Consider the following 18,651-nt stretch of genomic DNA (forward strand, 5'->3'; position numbering starts at 1 on the left):
AAGCCCTGGACCCAACTGTGCACAAGTGAGTATGCAACAGAAAAAGTCAAAACCTTGTATATCCATCTTTCCCTTGTGGGGGTGGTGGTGGTCAGGATTTGGAAACTTTTTTTTTTGTTTGTACAGGCACATATTAAGTGTTACGCTGTTAATTAACCCCTCTGTTCCCAAGATCTTTGCATCGATGTCAGTCTATTTATGGGCCAACAATGGAAAAGGCAAATCCTGAAGAGTTCCTGGATGCTACGTTTAAAGGGAGCCAGCATAAATGTCGAGATAATTTCTTGACCTTAACCGCAGAGCAGCACATCCGCAGCCTGAAAGTACATCCTATTCCATAAACTGACCACCCCCACCCCCACCCCCCCGAACGAAAATGTATCGTCCAAGGAGACCGGAAGTTACTATAGCACGTTCTCTGAATGCACGGTCGTTAACATCCAGCAATAGTAGTCACTGTCAGCGTGTCGTGCGATTCAGACATCGCTGCAAACGCCAGTTTCACCTCCTGGCCCGTTGCGCCAAAATGTTCGCCGATTCTCAGCGCGCGCGACTCAAGCCAATCTTTGCACAAAAAAAAAAAAAGCTGTATTTTTCCGCCGGGCAAACTGCTGCTTCCTCCCCCACCCCCCATTCCCACCCCCACCCCCCCACACACACACCCCATCCCCTTCCAAGGCACATCGCGGCCATCTCCTCCGGCCCCTTTCTAGGAAAGAGGCTGGAAGGCGGCTGGGCAGGGCTGAGCCCCGGCGGGACTCTGGGAGCGGGCCGGCGTTGCCCTTTTAAGACGAAGCCTGTCAAGCTCGTGACGTCAGGGGAGTGCAGCGATCTAGTCGCCTCGCCGCTCGTTCTGTTCTTTCAAGGCAGATGCGGGGAAGTCGGGGAGGAGGAGGAGGAGGCGGGTGGCTCTCCTGCCCAACCGATCGGCTCGGGGGTTCTTTTGCCCCGCTCCGCTCTGCAACCGAGGGCGCTGGAAGCCACCTCTGGAGCGCCCCCCCCCCTTTCCCGCCGCCGAGAGTTTTCGTTGAATTTGTTCACCTTTCTCCCCCTCGCCTCCTCCTCCTCCTCCTCCTCCTCCTCCTCCTCCCTGGCTTTCCCTCCTTGCCATGCACCAGGATCTAACCACCGCTAGCGGCGGCGGCGGCGGCGGCGGCAGCAGCAGCAGGAACTTCCCAAACAGGAACCTAATGGCTGCGAAGGTGAAAATCTAAGCGCGAAGTCTTTCTCTCCCACACCACCCCATCCTGCCCCGGGGCTCGTTGCAGCAGGAGAGCCGGCAACCATGAGCCCGGGGGCTCAGCACTGATGCCTGCCTCGCTGCCCCCGGTGGGAGATTGCCGAGGATCTCCCTCCTTTGGGGCACCGCGGAGCGCGGACCTGTGAGCAGGAGGAGGCGAGCGGAGAAGACGAGAACAAGCAAAAAAAAGAAAAAAAAAGAGGGAAGGAAAAGTCGACCTGGCCGCTCCCAGCCCGCCGCTGAACTTCCCTCGGAACTCCCGAATTGCCTGCGCTCCTCCTTGCCTCTTCGCCGAGAGATTGATTGTTTCTTATTGCAGTTTGTTGTTTTTTTTTCCCCGAGACGTTGGCAAGCGTCTCTTTAAAAATACATACACACCAACACACCTAACCCCCACCCTCCACCCCCCCCCAGAACTAATTTTGGCCAATATCATGGCGATGAAAGGGGCCGTCGCAAACACCGGGATCTTGTTCGTTACCGCCAACGTTGGATCCTTGTTCGATGATGTAAGTATTGGGGCTTTTTTTTTCTTTCTTTCTTTCCCTCTGCAATAATCTAGGTCAGGGGTAGGCAACCTCGGCTCTTTTATGACTCGTGGACTTCAACTCCCAGAATTCCTGAGCCAGCTATGCTGGCTCAGGAATTCTGGGAGTTGAAGTCCACGAGTCATAAAAGAGCCGAGGTTGCCTACCCCTGATCTTGGTAGTGGTGGTGGTGGTGGGGAAGGTGTTACAGCTTGGCCAGCAGCAGCTTGGAAGCGGCACGGGCGGGCCGGCAGAGAGAAGCGGGCGGCTTGGGGGTGATCTCGGGTGAAGGAAGGTCCGGGCGAGGCTTTGCCGAGGGGGGAAACGATCCCCGGTCCGCATCCCTGGTCGGCGATCACGACCGCAGCAGCCGACTTCCTCGGTGGCTCGGAAGAGGCGGCGGCGGCGGCGGAGGAGAGGTGGGTCGGTCGGTCGGTGCGCGCTTGAGTGGGTTTCCCCCCCGGTCCTAGCGCCCCCCGCGCGGTCTCTCGCCTGGGAGGACGACGTGCGAGGAGTTCAGCCCCCCCCCCCATCCTCTTCCCGCATTCCGGCTGGGCTAGTAAACGGCGTAATCTCGGTTCTGGGGATAGTTGCCAGCGGCGACGCCTGGCGCGTCAGAACGGGGATTCCCTTTGGGCCGCCCAGCGCTGGGAAGCGGAAGGCGCGCGGAGCGCTCGCCACCTGCTCGCCCTTTTGCCCTTTTGGCGGGAAGCCGGGCGTCGTGGAAACAAACGGTGGCCTCGGGGCTGACAAGAGGGCAGCTCCAGCCAGTCCCGTCCAGCCCGGCTTGCTTGAGAATCGTGTGGTGGGATTGGCCCGGGGCTTCTTCTCTGAACAGCCTGACTGAATTTTATTTTGGTTTGTCTCCCAGTCAGTCAGTCAGTCAGCCGGGTGTTTAAATTGGATCGGGCGTTTTTGTTATTCATATTTTTTTATAAGGATATCCGGAAGAGAGACGGCTTTCACGTATTTCTACGGGTGGTCCTGGACTTACAACGCTTCATTTAGTGACCAAGGTTACAAGGGCAGTGGGAAAAGTGAAATGTGACCCGTTTTTCACACTTAACGACCGCTGCAGCATCCCCGTGGTCGTGTGATCAAATTTAGGATGTTTGGCCACGGACTCATGACGGTTGCCGGTTGCCGTGTCCTGAGGTCATTCGTGACCTGACAAGCAAAGTCAATGGGGAAGCCCGATTCACTTAACTGCATTCCTAACAGCTGCAGCGATTTGCTTAACAGCAGTGGCAAAAAAGGTCGTAAAAGGGAGCAAAATTCACTTAACTGTCTCAGCAACAGAAATTTTGGGCTCAATTGTGGTCATAAGTCAAGGACTACCTGTATAAAATCTGGTAAAAAGCTTTCTGTGTTCACCTTCACGTGAGTGGATCTGGTTGCCACAATTGCACCTTGTATTGTGAGGGGAAGCCCCCTTCCCTGTGGTCCTTATGATAAGTTCTTAGAGAAAACCTTGGTGAAGTAGGTACGGTAATTTCCTCACTAGAAAAAAAAAGTTGCATTTTAAGAATTAGATCTGAGATGGTTCACCTGTAATCATAATATGTACATTATGAATCAGTTCTATGTAAATAAGTAGGCATGGGGGGGGTAACCATGAAATGGCCTTCTGTTGTTAAGAAAGCTTGCATAGATTTTTTGCCTGTCTGATTATGCAAGGAATGAGAGGGGTTGTGAACATAACCTGTATGTTTAAAAATATGATTTTCCTCTTTAAAGTGATGGATCTTTCTAGGCCTGTTATGTCCTGTTGTCTTTAAAATGTTTTCTGATAATAAAATTTGGCATATCTTAAATAGATCAGCTTTTGTTTGAAAGAGCGCAAATGTGAAAAAAAACTTTTTCTAGCTGCATTCTGAGCACTTCTATTTAAAAAAATAAGAAGGCAGAAAATCACTTTGGCTCCTGGTAGTTATGTAGAGTGTTGGTAGGTACACATAAAGGTGAAAGTTTATTGTGTGCATGTGTATACATGAGCAGAAGGCAGAACTGGATTATGCTGAGGAATGTATGATATATTTGCTGTCTCTTATGTTCCACCACCATTTCAATTTGTTTATTTGGGAACAGCACAAAGATCTCCGTAAATACAGAAGTTGTTCATAGATTGTGATGCAGCAATATTGAAAAGAATACGTCTGTTTTACTATAGGTCAAGACTTTCTAATTCTATGTTGCCTTGGATCCCTAAAATAGTAAATGAATTAATGTGTACCACCTATGAATGATTATACAGGTAGTTCTCAATTTACAACAGTTCATTAGTGCCTATTTAAAGTTACAACGGCGCTGAAAAAAGTGACTTACGACCATTTTTCACAATTATGTCCGTTGCAGCATCCCATGGTCACATGATCAAAATTTGAACACTGGGCAACTCACTCATATTTATGACAGTTGCATTGTCCCGGAGTCGTGTGATCACCTTTTACGATCTGACAAGCAAAATCCATCTGGAAGCCAGATTCACTTAACAAGGGTGTTACTAATTTAACAACTGCAGTGGTTCACTTAACAACTGTGGCAAGAAAGGCCATAAAATGGGGCAAAACTCACTTAACGAATGTCTCGCTTAGCAACATAAATTTTGGGCTCAATTGTGGTCATAAGTACTTATTTTTTTAAAATAAGTACTTATTTTTAAAAAAACTTTTATTATCTTTCTCAGTGGATTTAAAAACTTTCTGACGGCGTGGGCTTTTTGCATTGGACAATTATATGAAAGCCATCAAACCTGCACAGGCAAGGCTGAAATTCTATTAGAACATGATCCAGGCATTGCTTGAATCACTGCCTGATTATTTTTGTGGTCAAAGAAGCAGCGTCTGACCAGGGTGGAGCCCAAATTTCCAAGTTTTCTCAAAGCCATTGCTGCCCACTTCACTTGCAGTTTTCTTCTTTTTCTACATTGACAGAGCAGCAAGTAACAGCCTCTGTGGTCCATGGCATTTCTGCTCTTGCAGGCATCAACAGAGTTGGTAAACAAAATCAGAATTATTTAATTGCTTCCCATCTCTTTTTCCACTAGAGTATGAAGCAGAGATATGACTGGACTTTGGCTGTGGTTATCCAAGGCCAAAGAAACTTGCCTGTGCTTGCAAATTAGATTGCAATGAAGATCTGTGCCACAGCCTGTGAGATGAGAATTCCGCGACACTTTGGAACAGTGTCCACTATTTTAAAACGCTGCCTTTTATCTCACTAGTACACAATTTAACACAGTTTTAAGCCTTTAGTGTAGCGTTGATATCCAAGAAGTGTTAAGAAAAAGAATACAGCTGTGACTTTTATTACCATAGTCCAGGAAAAGATATAAATCATTTTTTTAAAATATTCCAGTAAACGGTCGTGGAGAATGTGGCACAACTTTTGTAAGTTGGATCAAGAACCCACGCCCTATTTCCAACAGAGAGTAGTAAATCACCAGAATGGGGCAATGTCATGCAGATCAACTAATACAAGTGTCATGTAATCAGAAACCTCTCAGTGAATAGAGTTTTGTTGAATAGAATTCATTTTAAAAATTCTGTCCCGAAACATTTCTGCCACTTTCAAAACAGACTGCATAACTCTTGGGAAACCAGAAAAGCGTGTGATTCATCACTGAGCATGGTATGGGATAAAATGTGTTACATATATTTTCAGTGAATAAATACAACTAAATGTGGCTGAATTTAGAAATGAAACATTTTCTCCCTTTCCCAGTTTATTGAATATTGGAGTGACAGCTACTGTAGTCACAACTCTTAGCGATTGGGCCTAAATTTGATGTAAGGCTTATTGGTGGCCAGTTCCTATAGCAGTAAGCCTGTTTTAATCTCACAAACTGCCAAGCAAGGGATTCTAAATAAACAGTGCATGTTTGAAAATGAAGTAGTTTGGACAACAAAAATGAAATATGACTGGCTGAGGGTGATGCGTTTTTAAAATGGGGCCTGCAAATAGATTAAAGTTGCATGGCCTAAGAACATACTGTTCCCAAAACTAGGATTTCTGGACTGCTCTACCCAATATGAATGCTGCTAACTACACATTCCCTGCTGGTTATACTTAACAGCTGTTTATCAGTGGTTTTCTAATAGGTGCAGAGACTTTTGCAAAAAACAAACAAACCTACTTTCAGTGAAAGTATGTGATTTATTAACTGCTCAGGAATGGGAATAATCATGAATAAGTTTTTGACTAGATGTTCACAGAATACGTTATGCATATTTATTCAGGAAGCTTTATTCCTTCTTCAGTGATATTTATTTCTTCTTGAAACATATGTCGTCTAAAATAATTGTATTTAATGGGGAGCGGGGGAGAAGACCTATTTTTTCAGCTTGTTGCTGGCGGACTAGGCCTGGAGACTGAGAAGTGAAAAAAATTAGAATTGGGACAATAATTACAAGTGTTGTCCTATGGAAAGAAATATGAGTAGTTTCTACATGGTAAATGAAGGTTTGACATTTATAAACTAAACTAGTAGATAAATTTCCTTGCTTATTATTTCTTATTATTTGAGGAGGGAAATCATTGTATTTAATTTGAAACAAATTAAGCCCTCGGGCTTACAAATGAAGCGCTTCTGTGGGTGTGAGTAAACTAATGTTTACACTTGCAAACTAATCTTTCCCCCCCTCTAAATTCTGGTTAAATATGATTTTTGGAATCAAATCGGTTGCTGAATTGTAAATAATCAAATTTAGGTTTTTTTAAATTTATCTTCATGGTGGATGTAAGGAGGCAAAATAATGATAACAATAGAATGATTACCCAATTGATGGTGGTAGGATATTTGCATTTATGTATTTTGGGCAATATTCTTTAAATTTTGTTTTGGCTCTCACCTCATCTCTTTCATTCATTTTTCCTTCACTCCCATTGCCATCCTGTTTTCTTCCCTTTTTGTTGTTTCTCCTGGAAAGAGAGAAAAGCCTGTATTTGTGTGTTTCTGTAGGCCAGAAGTCTTTGTGTGAAGGAGAGATTGGTAATATATGCAGATAATTGTAAATTCAATTTTACGCATGGGACACCATATGGGGGCAATTAATTTTAATTAACATGTATTAGTTCAACTCCATTTATCCATTCCTTGCTGGCCTTGTATTAGAATTATGGCTTCTGGCAGGTGTGCTTTTTAAAATTATCAATCAATTTAAAAAAAATATATGCAGCCACCTACCTAGCCAGTGTAGCCAGTGAAACTTTGGAAGACAAACAGAGTAAAAACATCACTCCATTACCCACACTACAATACACAAATAAAAGTTGTCGTACAAGAAAATCTCAAGTCATACAAAATTCATAGACACTCATGATTGAGGCTTCTTAGGCACCATCCTGGCCTCCATGCCTGAAAGAAAAACAAGGTTTTCACCATCTTCAAAAATGTCAGCAAGTTGTTCCATTTACTAGGCAGCGCTGCTGATGTGCAAAAGTCACTGTCCTGGCCTGTTTTGAAGTACGGCGCTCTCATGCTATACAAAACCTGGTGTGACACTCAAACCAACAGTGCACACCACTGGTTTAACATTTCTTCTTTTTGTCCAGTCTTCTGCTTTTGTGGTTTTTTTCAGGTTAAGTGGAAAAAGAAACTAGACAAATATTTAGAAATACCAGTTATAAAAAAATGTTTATATGCAGTCCTTTTTACTGAAATATCTATTCTAAGAAAAAGCTGCAAGCTTTTAGCAATTGAAAAATAGATTTGTATAGTGAAAACTCTATTTGGAATATTTCAGTAATGTGCCCTAAAACTGCTGCTGGTTATTATTTTGATCCATTGCGCGAAATGATGAGAACTCAGATTTCCTTTATACTTAAAAGATGTCATATCACAAGAAAATAAAATTGTGAGATTAGACTAAAAAAAAGATTATAAAAAAGGTTACAACATCATGGACACAACACAATACATCAGTGCTTTTTTTGTAAAAGAAAAAGGTGCCGGAACTCATACATGTCATACAACCCGCCTTGCCTACCCTACAAGGTTCCATCCAAAAAAGGTGCCAGAACTCCGTTCTGAGAGTTCTATGACAAAAAAAGCCCTGCAATACATACAAAAAGCAAATAATTACCTCAGGAAAATGAAGCTTACATCCCAGGAATCACCAATCCAATATAGAAATTGGACAAATTGATCAAGAGAACCCTCAGTGACTTAACTAAGAAATGTCAATTCACAAAAGAAGAACAGTATTGGGTGAAAAGTAGTGGACCCATCTTCCCACACCTCAATGGGCACCCCAAAATATACAAACCTCTTCATCCGATTGTGTCATTACTGTACAAGGGGTCCCAGCATACTACAAAAATCTTGAAAAACTCCCAAAGGGGAATTAATGTTTTATCAGCTCCCCACAGTGCCTCCAGAAAATCAAAGAATTAAAAATAGAAGATGAAATTATGATTTAATGTGATGCCACAACACTCTTGACATCCAGAGATCCAGAATTAGTGACAGAATCCATGGCAGCAGTACTGCACAATATGCCTATCTAGCCAAATACCTTAAGACTGAAACACAGAATCATGGACCTTGTCAACTTCTGCCTACCTTCCTACTTTCAGTTTGATGGACAAGTATAGCAGCAAATCAGAACATCCAAGTGATTACTATTCTCAAACTTTATAGCAGAGACTGTAATGCAGCTCTTGAAACTACAACACACCCACACGTACAACCAAGTATGAGCCATGCAAACAAGTGAAGCCCCATCTACAGGATCCAGGCAGCACACAAAAGCAGACCACCTGTGGTCTGCAGAAAAACCTCTCTCCTTGGAACCAGTCCCTAGTGCCCAAAAGGTTGGGGGCCACTGCCTTAGCATACAAACCAACTAAAGGCCTCAAAAGATCTTAAAGACCTAGCAGCTCAAGAAATAAGAACAGGAGTCATCTACAACAGAGATTCCCAACCTTTTGGCCACCAAGGACCGGTTACATGGAGAGGCAATTTTCCATGGACCGGGTGGGGGCATGGTTTTATGTGCTGCCTGCATGCTGTGAATGGGGCTTTCCTTGTTTGTGCGGACCAGTTGCTGGCATGCCGTGGCCCATGGTACTGGTTCACGGACCGGGGTTGGGGACCCCTGATCTACAAGATACAGTGTCTTACTGTATAGGACAGACAGGTAGAAGATTAGCAGATCATATCCAAGAACATCAACCAGCAGTCAGAAGACATGATGAAAATTCCTTAATCTCACAACACACGGACAGAGACTCAACCATAGTTTTGACTGAGAAATTGAGCATCCTGGATTGAGCTAGATCAGGGACCTTCAAACTTGGCCCTTTTATGACTTGTGGACTTCAACTCCCAGAATTCCTCAGCCAGGCACACTGGCTGAGGAATTCTGGGAGTTGCAGTCCACAAGTCATAAAAGGGCCAAGTTTGAAGACCCCTGAGCTAGATGAAAAAATGCTAGGGAATTACTGGAAGTTTGGCATTCAGACAAATCAGCCACTGATGTACATATAGAGATAAACAACATTTACACACCATTTAAAAGAGAAAATAAAAAAGCTAAAAAGGAAACAAAAAACCTAAAATATATTCTCTCCAGCAGTCAGTGCCCAAATAAGCAGGAATTAACGCCAAATAAATTAGCAAGCAGAAAACGATACCCCAATCAAGGAAATGCCAAGGATAACACACACACACACACACACACACACTCGTTGCCCATCACTGGCAGGGCAAGATATCACATATAAACAGAGACCAAATTCCACATTCACTAGCACGGAAGTTACCTAGTTGGGGAATGAAACATATGCAAGCAAACAACCAAGCTCAAAGAGCACCAAGAACTCTTTATTAAGTATTTTCAAATTACTGATATACTGTTCTTTCCTCTCCACCATCCTTTTCCCCCCCAGTTTCTTCTAGATGGATTTGGAAACGTAAGGCCTCTTTTTATTTGATCACACCAGCGAATCTAGGGTAACATCAAATGGCAGCGATCAAAGGTTCAGAGGTTTATAGCTAAAATTTATGTTGACTTGTAGCTATTTTTAGTCTTTGCTCCAACTATAAATTAGAGCAATGTTGTTAACTTTAGATCTTTGGAACAGACTTAAGGGAGAAAGAGTTACTGTTTGTTTAGTGTTGATACTTCAATTGTGGGACACCTTTCTCTGGTATTTATTGCTTGCACATTTAACCTATCCTGCTTTGAAAGATCTCATAATGTATAGAATGGAGGATATACAGGATTTCCATCTCCATACAAAACTTAATATTACATAAAGTAAAAGCTTTGGGGAGGCATGAATCCTTTCAAAGTTGTTTTCCCAAGATTTATTTGGAGTTTACCAATGGATTGTGGTAACAGGTTCATTGTTTTTCTGTAGAATGCCAAGTATGTTCCCTTCTTCCTATTCGCTCTCCAAGTTACCAAAATGTTAAATTTTAGTCATAGTGGGAACAAAAGTCCCACACTAGTAATGTCAAATGGACTTCAGATAAAAGGAAAAAAAGATGGTTAAGGTTTTTTAGAGTAATTTCTTTCTCTAAGTTAATTCTGTTTAATCTGTGAATTATTGTTGTTGTTAGTTGCTTTTTACTAACAGTAAAGGAAAAAAAACCCATCGAGACAATAAACCGAGAACTAAAGGAAATGAAGATAGAGAAATTGCTTGAGAGGGTGTGTGTTGATGTATGTGTGTATTTGTGTATATTTATATTATTTATTTATTTATTTATTTAATTTATATACCGCCCTTCTCCCGAAGGACTCAGGGCGGTGAACAGGGCAATACATAAAAACTAGATACAAAAATTAAAAATTATTAAAACATAATTAAACAATGCCCATAATAAATTAATACAGATTAAAAATTGAAGTCCATTTATAAAAATCCCACCCCGTCCCATCAGGACAGACAGATAGACACACACACATACACGTACACTAGGTATATGCATATATGTGTGTGTGTGTATACATGATTATTTTGCAGTATAGTTTTTATATTAAGTTCAAAATTACAAAGGAAAATATATGAGGAATGCAATGTATTTGTAAATGTAATGTAAATACATTATGTGACAGTATATTATGTGTTTGCATGTACATAATTACATTTGTAATCACAACGAAAAATACATTTTCAATATAGTCAGTATTTTTACCCAGAGTAATATTTATTCACTGACATGATCGGTGTGCTACAAATAGAAGTGTAAGTTTTAGGAGTAGCAATTACCCCCATACACCTTTTGCAAGGAAAAAGTTAAGGTGGAATTAAATCACTTTTTCAAGCAGCAAATCCACTGCCAAACACCACATGCCACAGTAGGGAGATCTACCTAAACCAAATGCTTTCCAGCATTCTGTTCCCACTTCTTATTTCTCATGCTGTGTCCTTCATTTAAGGGGCAGATTCAGCTAGCAGTATTCTTATCCTAAGAAGGTGCAGCAAAGGTTAAGAAAGGAATCTCAGCGTATAGATTCTTACATTTCAGGAGACTCTGGCTATTTTCTTTCAAGTTTGGGTTGGTCATGTATTGTAATTTTTCATTAAGGGAAACGCAGCTGCTGATGAAACTTTTAAGACCAGCCATCTCTTATTTTGTGTCTGCCTGATGGATGGAAAATCCTGTTATCTCTAATCAGGCTAGTATTCATGATGTATTGGTTTGACATTAATTGGTGTGAGGGAGATTTGGGAGCATGTTAAGGTTTATTTTAAAAGTGGGCAGGCAGAAAGCACTGTTGCTTTTGCATTTAGCTTGTAGCGCTATCATAGTGTTTAAAAAATAATTATGTAACTTATAAAAGCGGTATTTTCCTGGATTACTCTCCGTGGAGTTTTACATGCGGGCTTCATATTTAAATAGTAATATTTACCTTTCATTTTTACTCCTAAGAAAACTGAGATACACACTAACATGACAGGAAACTACATGACTGAACTGTTTGGGTCTATAGTTTGCCGACAGGGTCATCATTTTTTCACAGTTCTGTGACTGTGGCAGAAATGTGTTACACAGGCATTATCAGGTATAAGTGGGATGGTTTCTAGGGTGAAGGCTGGCCTCTTTTTTTCTGGCCTTTCTAGAAATGGTCCCACTGAATGAATTTGTGTTCACAGATTGAAAATGTGCCATCCAGTCATAAACAAATACAAGGAAATAAACCGTGTGATTTTGTCCAGCATCAGTGATTAATTGGAGTGGGTGGGTGGGTGGCCATATTAAATGGCCACCTCCTTTGAAGATAAGAGCATGCTAGCAAGTTTCATCTTACAACGATCAGATTCCCAGAAAATACATTCATTCAATCATGTGGAAAACATATATGACTACCTATCTTATACACAATGTTCTAGGTGACTTACAATTCATTTAGTGGTTAAAGCATCGAACTAGAAACCGGGAGACTGTGCGTTCTAGTAGTGAAAGCTGGTTGGATGAGCTTGGACCAAGAATTCTCTCTCAGGCCAACCTACCTCGCAGGGCTGTTGTTTTGGGGAAACTAGAAGGAGAGGGGAAAGAACGTTAATGTAAGTTCACCATCTTGAGTTATTTATAAACATAATAAAGGTGGGAAAAATAAATTCAAAGTATCGCAAATCCCATCACAGTACCATGAAATCTCCTCAGTTGCACATTTGCATTTGGCTGAGTCACTTCTATCCTAGCCCCCATTTTGCCTGAAGAGCCAAATTTTCACAGCTCCTCTCGAAGGCTAAAAGATTGGGGGAGCTCTGAATCTCAGGGGGAAGCTCTTCCAAAGGGTCTGGGCAGCCGCAGAAAAGGCACGTCTCTGAGCTCCAACCAGATGGCAACATTTAAGGGAAGACCCAAAGAGTGCCCCCCCCCTATGTGATCCAACATTGTCTCAGATACATTGAGCAGTTTCAGAGGCCAGGAGAAAAACAACGGCTTGTTCTGACTGGAATGCTTTGCAGCAAACTTTCAGCTTACATTTTTTGTTTTCCCCTCATTGACTCAGATATAGCAGCAAAGGGCTGAGTGAAGCTTGGAATTTTAAGTTTATTATTTATTTATTTATTTTAATCCCATTTATATCCCGCCCTTCTCCGAAGACTCAGGGCGGCTTACAATCTAAGCACAAATCAATGTGCTTAGCAGTAGCCTTCATTCTATGTATATGCCTGCTTATTAGGGCTTTCACACACACACACCCAAGCGGCATTATTACAAAGTCAGCTTAATTGCCCCCAACAATCTGGGTTATGTTATGTTATGTTATGTTTCAAATATAGTTAACCCTAACTTTGATTTGCTTGAAGTCAACTAAATTAAAACTAAACCAAATGCTCTGAGCAGAAGCTGCTTTGTTTCAACTAATTAACTATGGTTAACCAATAACAATATACTAGGGATATGCTGTATAGTAAGGTATACACACACACATGCATACACACACACAAGCACGGTGCGCGCGCACGCACACACACACTAATGTTATCTATTGTGGTAATAAGTTAATTAGATGGGATGTAAAAGTCAACTGTGGCTAATCAAAACATCTGAGCTCTTTCCTGTATGCGTGGGAAGCAGGCTGAGTGCAGTTAATTCTTATCACTGAAATATTGGAATCACTTTTCCATTCCCTCCTGCTTTCACATTTTCATGTACCTTCCATAGGTCTCGACCTTCCCAGCAGCTTCCATTTCACATCCCTGGGATGTGATATTCATTCCCTCTCCTGTGATTTGAAAATCCAGCCTGCCACATCATCAAAGCGGGACATCCTCTGAGCCCACTGCAGAGGCCTCTGGAATGATGCAGTCTGGTCCTGCCACTTTCGCTAAGTACCTCCCTTTTCATTGGTTTAGGGCAGGGCGTTTCAACCTTTTCACCCATTGTACCACTTTTAGGATACGGCAATACCCGAGTACCACCAGTTTTAATAATAATAATTTTAATAATTTTATTTATATACCGCCCTTCTCCCGAAGGACTCAGGGCGGTGAACAGGGCAGATATATCAAAAATACAAAAATACAAAAGTTAAAAGAAAATTAAACATATGCCCAACTAAAAACAGTAAATACATATATTAAAAATAACCATAAAAACCCAACCCATCCCCCATCAGGCCAGGCCGGCTTGTTCAAATAAGAATGTCTTCAGATCGCGACGGAAGGAGCGAAGGTCGGGCGCCATCCGGAGCTCAACCGGCAACCGATTCCATAGCTCCGGGGTGCCCACAGAGAAGGACCTCCCCCTGGGGCCACCAGCCGACATTCTCTGACCGGTGGCACCCTGAGGAGGCCCTCTCTGTGGGAACGCACACGGCGGAGGGAAGTTGATGCCGGCAGCAGGTGCTCCCTAAGGTACTCTGGACCCATGCCATGTAGGGCCTTAAACACCATTACCAGTACCTTGAATCTCACCCGGAAGACAACTGATAACCAATGCAGCTCACGGAGCAGAGGTGTAACATGGGAGTATCGGGAGATTCCCAACACAACTCTTGCTAGTTGCCTAGCAAGGTGTGAAAAACTTGATGACCAAAAAAAAAAGGAAAAAGTGATAAAGTACAGGTAGTCCTTGTCTTACAACAGTTCGCTTAGTGACTGTTCGAAGTTACAGTGGCACTGGAAAAAGTGACTTATGACCATTTTTCACACTTATGACTGTTGCAGCATCCCCAGGGTCTTGTGATTTACATTCAGATGCTTGGCAACTGATTCATATTTATGACGGTCACAGTGTCCCAGGGTCACGTGAAGTGACCAAAACCTGCTGCAACCACCCAGCAGATGGAGCGGGGGGGGGGATAAAAACCAAACAGTCCTCCACTGCCAATTCTCAACAGAAATGCTCACGACAATGAAAAAGCAGGCAGGTGGGTGTATTGCTCACCTGGTGGCTTGGGTGGGGGAAACGGCGCAGCTTTACCCCCCCCCAAATGCTGCCGTCTCATGAAAGCAGGATGAAAACTCCAAAAAACGACTAGGAAAAAAGGTTAAATCAGATGAGTGTCTCTTCTGAACAAGAAAAAAAAAAGATCACATCCGCATCCAGCTCTTGTGGGTGGAGTGGGGGATTTTTATTTTTTGCCTCATTTTGCTCTTTTAAAAAGACCGCCCCCCCATACCAGAAGTCGCGCACCATCACCGTTCGCCTGCTGTGTCTCCCACAGACCCAAATCCCTTCTTTCCCTTCCTTTGAAATCAACAGCACACCCCCCCCCCCATCCTCCCATTCCTCCTTCTGAATTACAATGAAAGAAAGCCACATTTTTTTCCTTTTGTGGTCTTTACAAGCCATTGGGAGACACTTTTCTCTTTTAACCTTTTCCCTTGTCATTTTTGGGAGTTTTCATCCTGCTTTTGTAAAAGGGCAGAATTTTCGGGGGGGGGTAGTTGTCCCCTTCCCTCCCCCCAAGCCACAACTGAGTGAGACGCCTGCCTACCTGGCCGCACTCTTCCTCCTGTCTGAGGTTTTCATTGTTGTGAGCATTTCTGTTGGCATCAGGTATGTGTGTGGGGGGGTGTTTGGTTTTTATTCCCCCACCCCATCTGCTGGGTGGTTGCAGCAGGTTTTGGTCCCTTCACATGACCCTGGGACACTGTGACCGTCATAAATATGAAATCAGTTGCCAAGCATCTGAATGTAAATCACAAGACCCTGGAGATGCTGCAACATTCCAGCTGATCGGCACTTCTTCTGGGCTCAGCAGACGCGCCAGGATCAGTCCCGCTTTCCAGCTGATTGGTGCTTCTTCTGGGCTCAGCAGAAGCACTAGGATCAGTGCTGAGCTCCATCTGGAGCCTGGCGCTCATCCTGGCGCTTCCTCTGAGCCCCGACAGTCCTGCAGCTCCAGCCATCTCTCGTTCAGGCTTGTGCGGTGCTGCCGCCGGTTCAGCTCATTCCCCTCCCCTGCTACCACTTTTCTAGGATGGTCGTGTGCCAAGTGCCAATGTACCACAGGTGGTACGCGTGCCACCAGTTGAAAAGCCCTGGTTTAGGGAAGTCTCCATAGCATCCTGTTAATCAATAGGATGGAGTAGGACTCCTTTCCTTTGCCCAGGGATTGGTGGGATTGTTATGTTACTTGTTACTCCATTGGGCTTCCTACAGCAAAAATCACTTTCCCACATGAACTCAACAAGGATGTGATCGTATAGAAACATCTTCACTTTTTAATTAAATAAAAATATATGTACAAAAATATTTAGGCTAACCACAGCAACTGTAAGCCAGTTATATAGTTAGCTCCCTGCTAACCCCAAACGATTGAAGTAACAAACATGAAGTAGACAGAAAGTTTACCACACCATTCTGAAAGGGAGCTATGAAATATCTCAGTAGACAAATGGAAGCATCTATTTTTGGTTAGTACCCTCTAAGCTGAACTATGTCTTCATGGAGAAATCTCTAGAACAGTTTTGTCCATGTTGACACTTTCCACATGTACTGGATAATAACTTAGTATTTTGTATCCTGGCTGTGAAGGAGTCACCCAGTTCATGGAGAAACTGCCAGTTTGCAAAGCTCTGCTCTGGCTAATGAGAAGAAAAGCATTGTGTGCTTCTTCTCATTCTCCCAATGTTCAAGTTTTAGTTCCGTGTGTTACTGGTAAAGATTTGAAATGACTCACATTTGTTGCTGTCATCCTAAACCCTTGGGAGTTTGATGTACTCTTTTTAAAGTGTAGTCTTTGTCGTACAATTTCAAGTGTTGTGACTCAAGATAGCAACAAATATTTCCCCTCCCATGACTTTGCAAACCTGCTTTCTTTATGTTATTGCAGCAAGTAACCTAAATTTGGAAACCCAAAATTCCCACGGGAACTGCAAAAGTCATTTTCCCATACGAACCTTTGGCAAAGTAAACTTCATTTGGTGTTAGAAATGTTATCTGTCCCACCTTTCTTCTCCGCATATCTAGTATTATAATTTGATTTGATAAATTAGATTAGATTAGATAACCTTTATTGTCATTTTTTTTACTGTGGGCACAACGGCACACACTAAAAATGAAATTTAGTTGCTTGCTCTCAAAGTGTGCACATACTTAACACACATTTAAATATACTATATATAACATACGTATAGACCTACACCCTTACATATGATGATGATAACTTTATTGTCACCTTGAATGTACACCAATCGGCATACATCAAAATGAAATTTCGTTGCATACAGCTCTCAAAGGGTCACCACCTCCGATATATACTTCTTGTTCGTGGCCCGCTCAAATTTCACATTGTCCATTTTAGTCTCTAGGGAGTGAACGATGGCACACAGGACAGATGGAAATGGGGCTCCATGTGGATTAGCCCTCAAATTTGCATGTATTCTGACAACCTCGCCTTCTTTCCTTTTTCTGATCCTGACTCTTCCACCTTTTCCTTAAAGAGGCCTTGCTTCTTTTCGCCCCTGGAGCATGCTGCTGCCGCCACCAACGCCTCCAAAAGCCTCTCTCTCTTCCTCTGGGCCTTCCGACAGCCTCATCCAGTTCCTTCGGCCCATAAGCTCCAGGTCCTCTCCTCCTCTGCCTCCTCTGGAAACAGCCCTGATTTGCAATACAATCCATCACTGGGCCAGCAGTCAGATCTTGCTGCTGGTAGAACAAATTCAAACAGTGCCAACGACTTTTAACAGTCTCACCAACAGTTCCAAAGCAACTAGAAACTTGCCATGCCAGCAAAGATTGTCGGTCGTATGTTACCTTAGTTCCACCATGTTGCTCAAACACATTAAAATCTTCCTGATCATGTGGCCTATAGCCCTTACTATCCCTCCCAAAACTATTTGCCTTCAAGAGCCAATGCAGCCGCAGCCATTCCAGGCGCCGCCATCTTAGATCATATAGAACATATAAATATTAATCACTGTCCATCTTGAATACATAAGGGAAGGAGGAAGCTTTAGAGTTCACAAGGTTAATACTGTATGGAACAAAACTGTGACTGAATCTGGATGTTCTGCTTCGGATACCACAGAGCCTCCTCCCAGAAGGTAACAAGGAAAACAGGTTGTGAAGAGGATGTGTAGCGTCCCAGACAATCTTGCAGACCCTGCTTATGTGCTCTGTCCTGGATGGAAGGGAGGGAACTGCCAATAATCTTCAGCCATCCTCACCACTCTCTGCACTGCCTTTCTGTCTGAAGCAGTGATGCTTCCAAACCTGACGCGGGCTCTGCTGTGCCCACTTCACCAGTGTCTTGCTGTTGAGCGACCAAGCCAGCCTACTCGTTCACTGCGCACCCAGGAATTTGATGCTGCTAACCATCTCCATCTTGATAAATTGTCTCCTTAAAGATTGTACAGATTTTATAGGCTGGGACATCTGTTTATCCTTTGGGATTTTATTCCTCTTGTTCATTTATTCTTGGTGGAACAGACTGAAAATGTGCTCAAGTCTTGTTCCTGTGTTGGGAAACGTTACAGCTGATAGACACAAACAGTACGCTTGTGATGTAAATGTTAATGATGATTTTACATTTTCAATACATGTATCGATACAAGTAAATATGACAGGATAATTAAATTGCTTAAATTGTAGAAAAAGGAGGTTACCTCTAGTTCTGTACTACAGGTGGTCTTCGAGTCATAACCACAAGTGAGCCCCAGATTTCTGTTGCTAAGCAAAACCTTTGTAATATGAATTCTGCCCCATTTTACAGCCTTTCTTGCCACAGTTGATAAGTGAATCTGACTTTTTCATTGACTTTGCTTGTCAGAAGGACGCAAAAAGTGATGGGACACATGGGACACTGCATCGGTCGTAAATACGAGTCGGTTGCTAAACATCCAAATTTTATTCACGGGACCATGGGGATGCTGCAAGAGTTATACATTTGAAAAATGGTCATAAGTCACTTTTTTCAGTGCCATTGTAAATTTGAAAGGTCACTAAATGAACTGTCGTAAGTCGAGGAC

At 42.9% G+C, this 18,651-nt stretch overlaps 1 protein-coding gene across 1 annotated transcript in view; it reads left to right on the top strand.

Moving 5' to 3' along the window:
• Positions 1–882: 882 nt before the first annotated feature.
• Positions 883–18,651, top strand: part of INPP5A (inositol polyphosphate-5-phosphatase A) — a 327,681-nt gene continuing 309,912 nt past the window's right edge. Inside the window, exon 1 of the mRNA XM_083363640.1 lies at positions 883–1,749. Within this exon, the coding sequence (XP_083219766.1) occupies positions 1,675–1,749 (75 nt within the window). The 5' untranslated portion in view covers positions 883–1,674. The remainder of the gene's footprint in view (positions 1,750–18,651) is intronic.

The sequence above is a fragment of the Vipera ursinii genome (genome assembly GCF_947247035.1).
Source record: "Vipera ursinii genome assembly, chromosome: 5".
NCBI classification, from domain to species: domain Eukaryota; kingdom Metazoa; phylum Chordata; class Lepidosauria; order Squamata; family Viperidae; genus Vipera; species Vipera ursinii.